This window comes from Sturnus vulgaris, chromosome 1, assembly GCF_052056855.1.
Source record: "Sturnus vulgaris isolate bStuVul1 chromosome 1, bStuVul1.hap1, whole genome shotgun sequence".
NCBI lineage: Eukaryota > Metazoa > Chordata > Aves > Passeriformes > Sturnidae > Sturnus > Sturnus vulgaris.
The window spans coordinates 65152008-65168123 of NC_142243.1; the positions used below are offsets into that span (position 1 = coordinate 65152008).

Sequence of the window (16116 nt, forward strand, 5' to 3'; positions counted from 1 at the left end):
TTGGGTTTAACACCTTATTTTGATTTGCTAATGTGGAAGAATTAAAAAAAAAATCTTCCTAATGATTTTGGAATTTGGGGTTATTGTTTTCTTTTTTTTTTTTTTTAACTTTCTGTTCAGAATAGCAACATTAATGTTGATCTCAATGCAGTGTCTGTTCAAAAGAGTACAGGGGATAATGATGGGAATTAAGTAACCTATGCATTATTCTGAAAGGTAAAAATCTGCAGTTCTCCTCACTTCTGAGTCATTGCTCTAAAATGAGAAAAGTATTCAGGAACCTTTATAAATTACTGATGGATTTGGATTAAAGGTCTGTACAAGACCAAAAGTAGTTATTATAATAGCAGAGAGATCTAGCAATGGCATTTATTGTTAAAAAGAGAAGATAGTTCAATTTCCTGCACCATGGTTATAAGCAATAAAGACTAGGACAGCAAGAACAGCATTTGGGAGTATTTCTTTGGGTCTGTAGAACAACCAAAGATGTCCATACAATTCTGTCTTCTCAGTGCAAACCATGTGTTGTGCTATGGTGCACTGTGGTATGCTGTGCTGTGGTTGTTATTCATCACACACATAAACCTGCAGCAGTAATTATGTGTGCTATGTAGAAGGTGAAGCTGGACTGGAATAAAATGCATGCTTTAAAGACATGCTGTCCCACTTGCTGATGGTGGTCAGGGGAAATTTTCTAATTGTGGAGACTGTGTAATTTCTATTTCTTCTTTTGTTCTTGCAGGTCAAGCCAGTTACTCACAGTAAGATCACTGTGTCAGCACGGTTTCGAAAGCCTCTCCAGGAGCCCTACACTATTTTGTAAGTAGAATTTTCACTTTGTGGATTGTCATTTCAGAGGTGGTGGTGGTAGTGTGTTCACTTCAGGTGAGCTTTGTTTAAAATGTTCCTCCAAGTTATTTCACTTTGCTTTATTTCAGCCTGATTGCTAATGGCGACCTTATTAGCCCTGCAGCGCGCCTCCTCATTCCCAGGAAAACACTGAATCACTGGGATCATATTCTTGAAATGGTTACAGGAAAAGTTACCCTCAGAAGTGGAGCTGTTCACAGGTATAAGGAAGCCAAATATTTGCAAGATAGATTTGATATACCTAGATATGTTTCTAAAACTCCATAGGTAGATATAATGGATCATTCTTATTTTATGGGAAGTTTCACTGTAAAAAAATTAAAATATGTCAAAAAGCCAAAAAGTGGAAATACATTGACTCCAAGTAATCTTCAGGTTTCATTTCAACTGCTATTTAAAAAAAGAAAGACTGTTATTTTTAAATTAATCGTTACTAATTAATTATTTAATTAGTAGGCCTGTAATAATACAATAATAATGCAATACACTTAATACTGATAATTAAGTTATGTGTCATAATAAAATAAATGAGCATAGTAAAGTTGGTGAAGATGTTTGGAATGTGAGATACATGTGATGTGTGTTACTTTTTAATTTTGATAGTTCTTAGAATTCATTGGGGCAAGCAATTTCAAGGAGAATATTATAGATTCTTGGGGGTTTGTACCTGGGCCAAGACTAGGATGTGGTTTATATTCAGCCCTCAGCCTCTTAATAAAAGCCAAGGCCAAAGTTATAGTTGGGGTTTGCCAGTTCCAGTATCTCAGCTGAGTTGTTGAGGTATCCGAGGAATAGGAGGTGACCTCTTGGATAGGTAGGTTTCAGTCCCTTAAGGCTTTTACAAGTGTAAAATAAGTTACCTGAAATGGCATTTGGTAGTTGTCACAAGTTTTAGAGCAAAATGATAGATGTGATGTTTGTGAGAAACACGGCAGTGTAGGTGGGCTGTCAAGGTGTGCAAGCAAATTACTGACATTCCAGTGTTGCCCCATGCAGAGCACATTACAGAAATCTCTTCATCAGGTGGGAAAGGACCTTTTGTGGAAAATCATTCTTCACGGCCTATGCAATGTCTGAGGCTAAGCCTGCAAAATTTTTCTCAAAACAGTGAAGATAAGGTAGTCTTTTAGTTCTTCTGCTTGCTTTCCCGTTTGATAAGGGTGAGAGAAGATTAAGGTAATGCTGTTGAATATTAGCTCTCGTCCAGTTTTTCCTCTCAGCCACTTCTTTGCTCCTATTAGCTGGCTGGCTACTTAGGACTTTCACTTGCAATAAAGTAAACCTGCATTTGTTTAAGCTTTCTGGATGTGTTTCTCAGCTAGTATAATTCAGAAGTGAACAAAGCAAAAAAAGACATTTACAACATACCAGTTCTTTCTGCTCTCAGGGTGGTTGGCAATTTAAAAATCTTTCGCATTTTATTCTCATTACTTGATGTCACTCTGGTGAAACTGAATGTTGTACATGAAAGCATTCAATATATAACTAAGATTCCTTTTGAGACGTTCATTCAGTGCTCATCTTTAATCCTTCGAAAATAAAATAATGTACATGACATTTTTAATTATTTAATGTTTTCCCCTTGATGGTTTTCTATATTAACTCAGTTTTCATTTTCTTTTTTGTAAAATATTAGAAATGCATATTGAATCTGTTAGTAAAGTGATTGTATTTCTCTACTTGCTGGGGTTTATTGCAACTATGTTAGCATTAGGGGAGATCTGGCAAGACCTGATACTGGGAAGATTTAATTTCTTATAAAAGAAGGATAAGTGAACTTACGAGAATTATGTACATGGCATTATGTATGCATTATGTACATAGCAGCTTTTTATTTTCCATGTTGTTAAAAGACTTAAAAAGCTACCAAGTCTTACAGTTTCACATGGGGCTTTTAAAAAAGAAATTATTGATCACCCTGATCAGAATAGGTATGCAAGCAAGAAATATGAGAGGGGAGATGATGGGAAAGCAGGTTTTCTGCTTGCCAGATTGTTGATGGGGATGGGGTGCAGTAACCCGATGTGCAGGTACTGGGTGCATCAGCAGCTGGGAATTTGGGGATATTGTCCCAGAAATCGTGTCTTTCCTGTCTCCCTTTGTCAGCTTGTATGCTTCCTTTCTTTTGGCTGCCACCTTTTAGCTTGGATTCAGGATGGAAAATGGAAGTCCACTGACATCTCACAGTGCAAACCTAGATCATCCTCAGAAGTGACCCCAGGGACATTTTTGTTATATAATACAAGCCAGAGAGAATCCAGCTGGTCTGTGAATGGTTGTGGCAAAGTGGGTGGGTGAAAATTTTGGCTTAAAAATTCAGAAATTGTAAAAATTAGCTTCAAAACTTAGTGTCACATAACTTGTGTGTGCTTGTTAAGTCAATTTAGTTAGTTATTTGTTTGAAGATCCATTTTTTAAAAATGGATTTTTGATTTCACTTTCATCTTCAGAGAATGATTATTTGATCCCGCTATTGTGATTATTATTTTCAGGGTGAAAAATACAATTAAAGATCGACAGGTAATCTGTGACATCTTTTTGAGTTATATTAAACAAACAACTTCTGCGCTTTAAATATAACATTAAAGCACAAGCAAAATGAAAGATCAGGAACAAAAAAACCCACAGTTATTTTGTGTGTACCCCTCTGTATCTGCAGCCCCATACAAATATATAAACAATTCTTAAGCTGTGGTACACTGATTTGCTGGTTTTTCCCCCGAGTTTCCAAAGCGAAGTGCAATCTAGCAGAACACAGTGAGATTAATTCAGAAATAGGCTTCCTGCTGATTTTCTGATAGCTTGTTTTATTTTCATTGTGTGTAACTGATGTTGACTCTGTGGTAGTGAAACATAAATTGCTCTTTGAATTGCTGGCATGCCTGTGGAATGTTTGCACTATGAAATAAATATGAGTAGTACAAACGAGGTTAGCATACCTCTTCTCAAAGAAGCAGCAATGTGATCTAGATTTAAAATAGCTGCAATTTCACCTTTCAAAATTTTCAGTCTTTGTACTCAGAAAGGTGTTCCCATGTGGCAGAAGACACGCAGAAAATTAGGGTACTTTCACAAGGATAATACAAGAAAGACGTGTGCAGTAAGGGGCCACAGAGAGGAAAGGTTTGAAGATATTTGTTGTGTGAGGAGGGCTGGGACTCTGCAGCCTGAGGAAGAGAAGGCTCAGGGGATCTTTTAAATGTGTGTATGAACCTGGTGGGAATGAGTGAAGAAGACAGAGCCAGGCTCTTCTCCATGGTGCACAGTGATAGGACAAGAGGCATTGGACACAAAATGAAATACAGGAAAATTCACTTGAACAGAAGAAAAAAGAAATTTACAGTAATGATCATCATACCCTGGAACATGCTGCCCAGAGAGGCAGTGAAATCTCCCTCCTTGCAGGTGTTCAAAACGTACCTAGAGACAGTCCTGAACAACCTACTCTAGTTGCTCTTGCTCTGCAAGACATGATTGGACTAGGTGGTCACCAGAGATCTTGTTCAACCTCAGATATTCTGTGATTCCTAGTTCAGTAGGAATGTGCGTGATTTTTTTCCTGTTTGTTCAAGGTTATGCCGCCATACAAATCGATTTCAAAAGCTCCTTGTCTATTAAACTGAAAATTTTTGGACATTATAAGTCAAGGGTGTACTCAAGGTAGCCTCTTGGTATTCTTCCCCAATTGTTCCTTGTATGGTTGTGTATATATTTTTATATTTCCTTGCATTGTGTTGAAATTTATGACTATAAATTCGTTCATAGTATAGCTCCTGTAGAAGGCTTCTAGAAAGGCAGTTAGATAGCCATCCAACATTTCTGCATTTAAGGCTTAAATGAAAGTTGTTATTATTGACTTTTAAATTCAATATAAATATTGCATTTCGAACTATGCTTTGTAGGAAAGAGCTAATTTATTATTGAATGTTCCCTCCTTATTCACTGTTTAGGACCATGCTAAAATAAAATCACAAACTTGGCAAGGAAGTATATTCCCCCCAGCAGTCCATGATGCATTTCTTTCTTCTCAAAAAGAAGTCATTATGGTAAAAATTCATCTGGTGTAATAGACATAATCATTATTGGTAGGTGCCCAAGATATGTGGATTCTTGTTGTCATGTAGTATTGTATTCCCTCTTACTCCCACCAGGTTCCAACCTTCTGACAGTATGACAGTATAAATGCAATATTATTGGCATGGTCTGTGTTGAGTGGACAGGGCTTTTTCAGCCATGAATGCCCTGTTCTTCCCAAGTTACTGCATAGTTCCCTGAGCACAGATGGACCATGGAACGTGGTAGGAAAGGGGGTCAGGAACTCATGGAATAAATTCCTTCCAAGGTAACAGGGAAAAGATATTGAAGACTTTAGAAGTATAAAGCCATTTCTTTCTTTCTTTCTAGAAATTGAGAATATTTCATCTATTACAGCACTTTCATACTTTGTTAGTTTTATATAAACTGTGATTTAAGTAGTTATTTTGCTGGTTTTCCTTGGTGGTTTGTTGTCTGGGTTTTAGATTTTTTGGTTGGTTGTTTTTTTTTTATGTAGTTACTGATCATTGTATGGTGTCCACTGTACTTTATTGGGTTTCACATTTGGAAATTCAAATTATATTTAGTGAGTTTAGATTAACATAGCTTTCAGTGCTCTTAATGCATCTCACTGAATGTTAAGGTTTATTATAATAAGCACTTTCATATTTTTCAGACTCTACACTGTAGATGGAAAACTTGTTCAGAATGGGTCAGACTTGGAGAATGGGCAAATTTACGTTGCAGTGGGTAGAGAAAAGTTTAAAAAATTGCCGTATGGTGATCTGCTGTCCAAATCTACAATGAGAAGGCCACAGGGGTAAGTTCTAAAGTTGTGTGGTACACTTTTTCTGTGTTTGTGTGTGTCAATTTGTTTACAAAGTGCCACCAGTAAAGTATGAAATTATTATTCCAAGAATGATGCATGGGTTAGTATGGATGCAAAACTTCATCTGCAGCTTCTGAGAAAGTGGAGATAAAAATAACTAAAGCAAAAAGGGAAATTCAGAATACCAGTTCATCTCATAAGCATCCCCTTGACCATGCATCACAAAATTAGCGTCAGAGAAAAATTAATCCAAGTCAAAGTAATCCTATTTTTTTTCCTTGGGATACAAATGTGTGCTGCTGAATGAGATTAGGTGCACCTACAATAATTTAGGTATATTCTTGATTAGTAATGTTTTGTGAAATATGTACTCCCTTATGATTGTTTTATGTTTGGGTCTATTTTTTGTAGGCTAGAACAATCACATAACAGAGACCTAAACTGGGTATCTGTAAGGAGAAACTTGTACTTTTTGTACCTTTGGAAAACATGAAAATTTGTTACCATTTCATTGAAATAAATGGAAAGATTGAAATTGTAAGGAGCATTCACATAGTAATTCACTGGATGCTGCTTTGCAAGGTTTTGGTATATAAAGTATGCATTGTGGGGTAATGAACGTTTTTGAATAAGTTAATGGTTATATTTAAACATAGTCTAGTAAATGGAATGAGTGATGCTTAGTGAAAACACACAGTGAAAGAAAACCAATTACCTCTCTTGCATAGCCATCTTGGTGTTATCTGCCTTGATTATAGATAGATAGTGTCTGTGCCAGTGCCAGTGTACACAATTCTAATATCTGGCTTATTTGTGCAGTTCCAAAACCTCTGTACTACCTCCGATTGTGGGATCTCGAAAGTCTAAAGGCAGTGTAAGTATTGAATTTCCAATTCAGCTAAATTCTGGCAGATGGAAAGTCCCTGTCCTTTGGGTTTTAATTAAATCTGAAAAGAAAAAAATCCACAGCCACCTGGTGGCATGCTTATTAAAGACTGATGACTCTGTAGCTATTTGCAGTCAATTAGACAGAAGAAATCTGAGAAAATATTGTTGTGATAAGTGATGCTTTGTTTTTGATAAAAGCTTCCATAGCAAAGATCAGCTGCTGGCTTGAGGTCTTTCCTATAAACATGATCATATATATTTATGTGTTTATTCAAATTATATACCTAAAGGAAAAACACTGAACCTTTTACAAAACATTTTGCAGAAAATTGTGGGCTGAGTATGAAAATGACCCTAAACTGGTTTGCAATCTGGTATGTTTTATTCTAGGTAACCACTACATACAGAGCTTGATCCTTCACTGCTTTGTATTCTATATAGCTATTTATTTGTGTACAAAATGAGTCATGGAACCATTAAGGTTGGAAAAGACCCCCAGGGTCACCGAGTTCAATCTCTGACCTATCACCACCATGTCAAGTAAACCCTAGCACAAAGTGCCATGTCCAGTTGTTTCTTAAACACTTCCAGGAATTGTGACTCCACCACTTCCCTGGGCAACCTGTTCCAATGCTTAATCACTGTTTCAATGAAGGAATTCTTCCTCATGTCCAACCTGAGCTGCCCAAGCATAGCTTGAGGCCCTTTCCTCTTGTCCTGTTGCTTGTTGAATGGGACAAGAGCCTAACTCCACCTTGCTACAAGAGTCCTCTGTGGATTTAATTTCAGTGCCAAAACAGAATATGTTTTCACCAGTTCTCCATAAGTACAGTAAACTGCACAAGACAACAGGGAATCAGACTCACAGTCTGGCATTATAATTGTGGTAGTTGATCATGTCCATTCACATATTTTGTTTATAAAACAAAACAAGTCTCTGGAGCCACTAAAAAGAAGTAAGCAATAAAATATACAAATTTCTGTTCCATTCTATTGAATGTGTTACAGCCCCATGGAGACTGTCATTCTCCTCCAGCTTCTCTTGACACTTAAAATAATGCCCAGGTCTCATTTACACAGTGATTTATTAACAAGCCATATGTGTTATATTTTGTGACTGTCCACACGTATGGATGAGAGATAGCCGCATATAATATGCATGCATGCATGGATTCGTCTAGCCATTCTTTTCATTAAATGAAACATTATTTTCTTATAATAAATATGGCATTTTTTTTTCCTGGAAGCTGTTGAGAATTTAATTGGTCGGATGATACAGTAAGTTGATAAGATAATTATACTTCTCTGGATAGTTTAAGATACCACTTGAATGTGATAATTGTAAATTATTATGCTTCTTTAGCACCCAATAGTAGTCCTTAGTGAAATTTTAAAAACAAGCTTCTTAATTTTGCATCACTGATAATTACATTCTCTTCTTTCCAGGGAAATGATCGGCAATCTAAATCTACCATTGGATCCAGTGACCAGGGAGAAAATAGTTCCTCACCTCAGCTTCCCAAAAGAAAAGACAAAAAAAGCCAGAACCCAGAGAATTCTGTGTCCAGGCAACACTTTTCTAACCGCTCTACAAAAGTAAAACAGATGGTAAAAGCTTCCACAGGAGTCCTTCAAGATAATGGTCAGTACTGAGATGAACACTATTGTAGCATAGAGGCTTTTGGTCTTCAGTTAAACCAGTGAAATAGTAGAATAACACACTTGAATAGTTGTTGGATTGCCGAAGTTCTTTCTGCTTAGGAAATGCACCTGTGCATAGCCACTACATTCTTGGCTTCATTTGTGAAGCACAGGAGGCAGTGTATGATTTTTAATATATCTTGGAAGTTAAGCTCATATGGTTCTATCGTTATGCTTTTGGTAAAGGAAAATAAAAAATGTTTTTTGACCATTTTCCCACTGGTCTGCCCTGCAATAAGGTGAAGAAGAGGAGCTGGTGTTCTCAAAGGACCATTCGCTGTCCCTGAGGATCCCTGATGACCTGCCTGGCTCTGTGTAGCAAAACGACTAGACCCTGGAGGAAGAGCACAGGCAGAAACTCCAGTTAGCTGGTAGCTGCTGAGACTAATCCTACAGCAGAGCTGCTGGAGGTCCTTTCAGAATTTGCCCCTCTCTTTGCTGTGACACCAGTGGCAGCACTTTGCAAATTTAAGCATAAACATCCTGTTTGAGAAAACTTTTTTCTTATCCTATAGTGTGATATTCCCGTTCCCCCCTTTTTAAAAAAGAGATTATCTATATATGTGTATAGGCATATTTGATAGATAGACATATATAGACATGATAGATAGACATATTTGTCTCTGTATGTAATGCTGTTACTGCTCCACCTGCTGACAGAAATGGTTAGAAAGTCACTAAGTTTATTGAAGTGACTACTTGCTTCTCACTTCAGCTTTTCCATGCTTTGTAAGTCTTGTGTAATTCAGAGAAGCTGTTCGAGGCATCAGATTGTCTAATTTGAGCTCAATTGCATTTTCAGAGAAGCTCTTAGTTCTTTCTGTGATCCTCTATTTTACCTCCACATATAAAGACCTGTTAGTAAAAGTGGGAATGGGCAGTTGTAGACAAGTGCAGTCCAATCTCTTCTCTCAGGTAGAAGTAACAGGACAAGAGGAAATGGCCTCAAATTGCACCAGGGGAAGCATAGATTGGATATTAGGAAAAATTTCTTTATGGAGGGTTATAAAACATTAAACCTGCTGTCCAGGGAGATGGTAGAGTCACCATCCCTGAAAATATTCCAAAAGGTATGGATATGGCACTCAAGGACAAGGTTTAATGGTGAACATGGTGGTGATGCTGGGTTGGTGGTTCAACTTGATGATCTTAAAGGTCTCTTCCAACCTTAAGTATTCTATTATTCTAACTCTTGAGAAATTAAAGTCTTTTCACTCACTTCTGACTCCACTCAGTGGAGTGTGGGAGCTCTGCTGTAGTCAGAACTTTGGTAGCCTGTAGGAAAGTAGTTAAAAGAAAAGGTACCACAATGACTCCAAATGGTCACCTCCTGCAAAGCTCTTTTCTTTTGTGCATTCTGTTTGGGTCACACCTCAAGATGGAGTGATCTGAAGCACAGGCCAGGCAGGCTGTAGGAGCTGTGAGGTGTGCTGCTGTGTGAGTATCCTCTTGCCCAGACAACTCTCATTGTCAAAGACTGCCCTTGACAGAAAGCCAGCACTGCACAAGTCCACATTATACCATGGTCCTTGTCATTTATCTATCTCATATAACACGGAGGGTAACCTTTCATCCCATCCAGATGCATGAGGTGTAAAGTAGCTTTTCAACAAGTCATCAGCACATTGCACCATCCTGTTTGCTTGGAGATAATAAGGTTAATGATTTCATAATAATATAAAAAATTCCTTTGATACCCTCCTTTCTGTCCCAGTGCTGTGCCGTTATGCTGGTCAAGAGTGATCCATTGACACTTTGTGTGTAATCTGAAGCAGAAAGACTGGAAAAGCAGTTAGAGAGCCCTGAAACAGTAGCTTTGGCATTCGCATACCTGCCTTAGTGACAGCCAACAGTCCAAATACCACTTTCATTCCTGTCAGTACATGCTTAAAACCATTAGATGTTGAATAAATGCTCTCATTCTCTTCAGAAAAATTACTTGGAGTTTTTGTGGGCCCAAATGACCAAATATTCCCATCAGGCAATTGCCAAATTTCTCCTTTAAAGATATTGTATCCTAAAGTATTTTCTTCATGCTCCATGATTGCAAGGGTGTGTGAGGTCCATTGTCTTTCCCCATGTAAATATAAACAGACTTTGGCAGTATAACATGAATTACTTTGTCCATTAAATTCTGGTGCATGGGCCCTATTTCTTTTAAAGCTTATGTCTAATTTCTCAGCATCCATTGGGATGTTTTAGCGAAATTTGAGCTTCTCTTATCAATCACATATTTCAAAGGATGTTTTCTAGGTCCTGCTGGTAAGTAAATATGGAGCTTGTCCTTTGTCAGCCCCGTTGATAGATCATAATGCACCACGTGATAAAGCTTAAAGTTCTCCCAGCACTTAGTGAGGTTTTCTCTTCCATGTCTCTTCCTCTCCTCAAAGAGTTGAGGGTATGTTTCTTCTGTGAAAGCTTTTTATTTTTCATGTTTCCCCCTTGCACTGTTTCCACTAAGTGTTCTCTTGTTGCCTGAGAGCTGCATGAGGAGTACCTAAAGCTACCGCCATCCTCCACAGCTCATTTTTCTTCAGGGATGTTTTAATCCTTCTTTTATCTCAGGCAGGGTTTGTTTATAAGCCCTCACCTGGAGCTCAGGAAGTCTCTGCACTTCAGTTTTTGGGCCCCTCTCAAAGGGCCAAGTTTGTTCTCTGGAGTGAGTTTCCCAGCCCATTTCCCTTGCATGGTTTACTGTGTTATGAAAGAGTCTTGCCCAAGAGGATAGGTCGTCTTGGGAATCTTGTAACTCTTCATTATGTATTACATCTCCACCCTACTGAAAACATTTTTAATGTTACCAGAGCTTCTTTCAATAGAGGTCTTAATGTATCAGGATCAACTTCTGGGGAGATTGGGATATATCCATTTAAGTGTCCGTACGTTGCCTTGTAACAGTGGTGAATATTTCATAAGATGGCCAGATGGGTATGGAAGCTGGTACTGCTCTTTCCATAACCTCTATTCCTCCTGCCCAATATGCAACCCTGCTGATTATTGAATGGGGTTGATTGATAGGCTCGGGTCCTAGGTTTAATAGGACTCCTGGCCCCCAGTACCGTCAGCTTCATTTCCATCCAGCAATATTCTTCCTGCTCCTGAGAGACTCACTCTCAACAAATGCTCAGTCTCTGACTCCCCTTGTTTCATTGGAGTCCCATTCTCCCTCATCAGCATTTTCATCAGGGTTTTCCAAGTAGCACCATTTCAATCCTCAGGTGATACTATTAATTTTTGGATTTTTCTAACAGCTGGGGGATTGGTCAGTTTTAATATCAACTCTAATTTTTTTTCCCCAAGGTTTTTTGCTTTCCATTGGATTCCTTTAACTGTTGTTTTATCTGGTAATTTTGATAACATAAAGACAACTTTTCTTTCCTTGATTTACTATTTCAGATGCTTAGTTCATTTCATAATTTGTTCTCTTTATTGCCATGCAGCCTTTAAGCATAATCTGCACAGCTGTAGTATGCTTAATGTTAAAATGATGGAAGTGTGTTGAGAACTTAACAGAGCAAAGAATATTGGTGTTTTTTTGCATTTTAAGCATTAATTACAAGTTAATGTGAATGCTGTGCTACAGCTGTGGAACAAGAATCTTTAATTTAGTTAAAAGGAAAGAAAGCCAGCGAGAAGGAAAGCCAACAGGCAAACCGGACAAATCTTGTTAAAAACCAAAGAGCTGCTTCATTTTTAACAAAAAAACCTCAATTGAAATTGATTTTTAAGGATACTGGGCCTCTGGGTTCCAGAATACGAATAAGTGGGCATGGCTTCCTCTGGCAGCGAGACATGCTGTGTGCATACTTGTACTTATCCTGTGCCTATATGCTTTGTGTACCTGTCTGCTGAGGACCTGTCATGCTTCCCTTTGGGTTTGGAAGGAACTTCTGCTGCTGGGACAGTATGTTGGGATCCAAAGGACAGGCAAAGGGTGCATTCCCTTTTCTGGGGGCATCTGTTGTTTTCAGCACTTCATACACTGAAGACCTGCATTAACATCCAGTCCTGCTTGAAAGGGTGGAATAATGTGTGTGCTTTTACTGCTCTGAAAAGTCTCCCTGTCAGCAGAGAATCTCCCTTGCTGTGTCCTGGTTTGTCACCTTGTCTCTGGGTGAGATGGTGCAGTGGTTGTGTGATAGTGGGGCTGCTGATGAAAATACCTTAAAAGCTGGTAATCAGGTTGGTTTATTCTCTCAGCTGACAGTGAAATTAGAAATCTAGTTTAGACCGGGTGCTGAAGTATTGGGTATATGAAGTAGGTATGTAATTGCTGCCTTGAATGATGACATTTTCAGGTTCATTTTAGAGTGAGGAGTCTTATTCTGAAATGGAGATTTAATGGAAAACTAGAAGCCAGCTCTAGGAACACAGTGATAATGGTGACTCCCAAGTATGATTTTGCTCAGTACAGCTCCACTGTCTATTCTGAAGGCTCATTCAAAAGGCAGTTCAAAAATTGGCTTTGCAGTTTTATTCCAAAATAGTCCTTCAAATTCAAAGGCTTTGGATTGAGTAAGGGAAGCATTTATCACTATCTTAAGAATTTTATTTAATTTTAATTATAATTTTTTTTTTCCTGATGGACAGTAAAAAAGACTTTTGGCATTTTAGCTGAAAGCATTTGGCTGTCACTGATAAGTGATTAATTAACTTCAATCTGAAACCAATAAATGGCACAGTGAGTTTACACATGCATATTTTAGGGTGCATAGAAATAGATAAAAAGAAAATATTCATTGTAGCAAATGTATCCTGTATTCTTTGCTGTCCTTTTCCCTGCCAGTTGAGCATTGAATGGAATCTTCTCTTGAGTGCTAAACTATTTGAAAGTGATTGTTTCCTGGGTCTTAACATCTGAAGAATTATGCACACAGTGTATTTAAGGCTTAACCTAATCTTCCAACTGAGTTTAGTTGGGCTAGCTGTGTATTTACTTTGAATTTATTTTTTAATACACTGAGAATTTCACCAGCCTGCCATTTATATTACAACTGATCCGTCATGATCCTCTTAAATCAAAGTGATTAAACAATTTCTCAGAGTTGAAAGCTCTATGTGCAAGATTTAAATTCACCACTTCTCAGGGCAAATCCATTAGATTGTGAGCTGATGCCTTGGTGTTTGTAACCTATAAGGCAAGCTATTAATGTTATTATTGGGCTTCCACTGCACTTATAGAAGCCTTAATAACATTGAATATATTGTATGCAACAGTAATTGCAACTGGAAATGTGAGGTTTAGAGCTTAGACCAGTGCATCTGGTGCAGCAGAATTTGAGTTTATGAAAGTAACACCAAAGGTACATTTAATTATCAGCAGCTTGGTTTGAGGTTTAAAAAGAAAAAAAGACAGCAAACCACTAAAAAAACCCTGCAGTCTATTAATTTTTTGGTTTGTGCCACATCCTTAAAAGAGTATGTGTAGGAAGTTGATCAGGAAAGTAGAAAATTCAGAAGTATAGCAGAAAATTGTTGGAGGGCAGAACCCTCATTTAAAGCCTATTCCATTCAAATACAGTAGTTTAATTGTGGTCACATGGCTTGCAAAGTAACTCCCTATATAAACTATAAAAGCTCTAGAGTTAATAAATAGACTGTGAAGATTGAGTTTTTGTTGTGATTTGTAGAAATCATAGAGTGGAGATGGCTGAGCCACTCCACAGTTTTTCAGATCTATATTTCAGTATTATGAGGTCTTAGAAGTTAGTAGTCATTTCAATTTCCTGGTTTTGTCACTGGCTAAAAAAAAAAAAAGGAAGAAAAAAGCCAATCCTTATTTATAAGGAAAGCTGCACAGAACTCTAAGTATTGCTGTCCTGCTCTGAATTGGTTTCAGTAAAATTTTGAACTTGCCAAAGAGTACAAACCTGGGTTGCTGAATATCCACTCTGCATTGTGAGCTAAAACTGTTGTCTGTTTTCCTGCTGACAACTTTTAAGATCAAAAACCTATCTGCCATTAAAATATAGACCATATCACTTCTGTAATGTCAAAGCAGATAAAAAGGCTGCTGAAGAAAAGGTTTGTCATTTGCAGAGATTTTACCAGACCTGTTGGCTTATTCCTTGCATAGTAGGAGACAAATCTGTAACAAGAAACAAGAACCCTGTTTGCTGTAGGTGTGTATTTGTTACAGTGCTGAATCATGGTAGCCAGAGTGTTCTAATGCCAGTGGGGATCTAAGATGATGATAAATCTTGCAGCCACTTTATTCAAACACACAGTGAGTTTCTTTGGGTTTGCTTTTAGCGAAGTGAATACTTTGCAAAATGTTATATGGGAAAATATGTGCTTATCAGCAGGAAAGCATGCTGCTTAATTACTACCAGGAGGGCGAAAAGTTTGGAATGATGGGACTAGGGCAGACATTTCAGTGCTTTTGCATTTGTTTTGTGATAGTTTAGCCCTTAGCACACTACTGTACTCAAGAGAAGGCCGAGTTATGGAACAGGCATGGAATTAAAAAAGATGTGGCTGAATGCGAACTGCTTTCTTGATTTCAAAATGCAAATGGCTTTAATGATCTGTGATTTAAATCAATTAATAAATTGAATGTTTAGAAACATGGAGAGTAAATGAGATGAAGGACCAAAGCAGGGAGAGGGGAGAAAATTATGTGTTATGTATTATTGTATTATGACACTCATTCCTTTATTTTTGTAGCTGTTGATGTATAAAGATGAATGAGCTATTGCAGCTTTTCCTTTGCTCCAGCATTACCATATTTCCTGTCTGTAAGGGAGAGTGCTGCATACAAAGGCAACCTCTAGAAGCACCTTTTGCAGTTTCTATTGAGGTAATCAGATGCCAGCATTCTCTGATAGCATCAAATCGTATTATGAATTTAAAAAGACAAAATTTTCAAAAGAAAGGAAGAAATTGCTTAAAAGCTTGAGGCTGCAATAGTACTAAGGGAAGAAAAATATGTATTTTTAAATATTCTCCACAGTTTCATATGTATATTGCTAGCAGGTTCTTTTCAATTCCATTGCTTTTTGATGACAGGAATCACAGGCATGAATACATGTGCAAAGCTATCATGTTTGTTAGAAACAGGCCTTGTACAACAGTGATACTTTTAAATTAAATAAACTCCAAAACACACACAACAAAAAAATAAAATTATGTTGGATGCAGGCATAAACAGATGTCCTCCTTTTTCCTCATAGCAAACTATTCCATTTTATGAGCAACTTTTTTCTTTTTTACATTGTTTTTATTTTTCTTACTGTTTTTATGAGGCAGCCTCTGTTGTAAGTCACATTAAATTTTTTTTTATAGTCACATTAACTTCCTTCCTTACGTCTAGGGCTTGCAGTTAATAAATGCCTCAGATTTCCAAAATATTTAGGGCAGACTATTATTACAATGACTTGTAAAATTTATACTACTAAACTTCAATCAATTTAAAATTTGAAATGCATTAGTATCACTATAATTTTGTAATTTTTGCTGCAATAAATGTTTTACAGTTAATGATGTTTAGGAAAGAAGCTTATATAAAATTAATTTATTCCTGTGCTTAATTATTTTAAAAGTACAGATTTCTTATGAGTTAGTTTCCTGTATAATTTCATTAGTATTTAATAAAGTCATATAACCTTGTTTATCAAAGTGTAGAAGAAGAATTCCAGCTGAAATACTGACTGGCATCAAACAGAAAATGATCTTTGCATTTTAGCCAGGACTTGCTTGGTTAAACATGAACCAATTTGTGGTTTCTTTCTCTACATACTCAGCTGAACAACTCGCAATACACTGAACACTTCTGTGTTGAGACAACTACTAGA

General features: G+C 37.3%; 1 protein-coding gene across 12 annotated transcripts in view; it reads left to right on the forward strand.

Moving 5' to 3' along the window:
- Positions 1–16116, forward strand: part of DCDC2 (doublecortin domain containing 2) — a 59944-nt gene that overhangs the window by 22063 nt on the left and 21765 nt on the right. For 6 of the 12 annotated variants that reach the window (XM_088168622.1, XM_088168630.1, XM_088168636.1 and 3 more), the window contains 5 exons: positions 743–819; positions 915–1070; positions 5582–5725; positions 6554–6608; positions 8069–8264. In XM_088168622.1, coding sequence (XP_088024748.1) covers positions 743–819; positions 915–1070; positions 5582–5725; positions 6554–6608; positions 8069–8264 — 628 coding nt within the window. The remainder of the gene's footprint in view (positions 1–742; positions 820–914; positions 1071–5581; positions 5726–6553; positions 6609–8068; positions 8265–16116) is intronic. The other 6 variants (XM_014877841.2, XM_088168601.1, XM_088168606.1 and 3 more) reach the window with 2 other exon arrangements.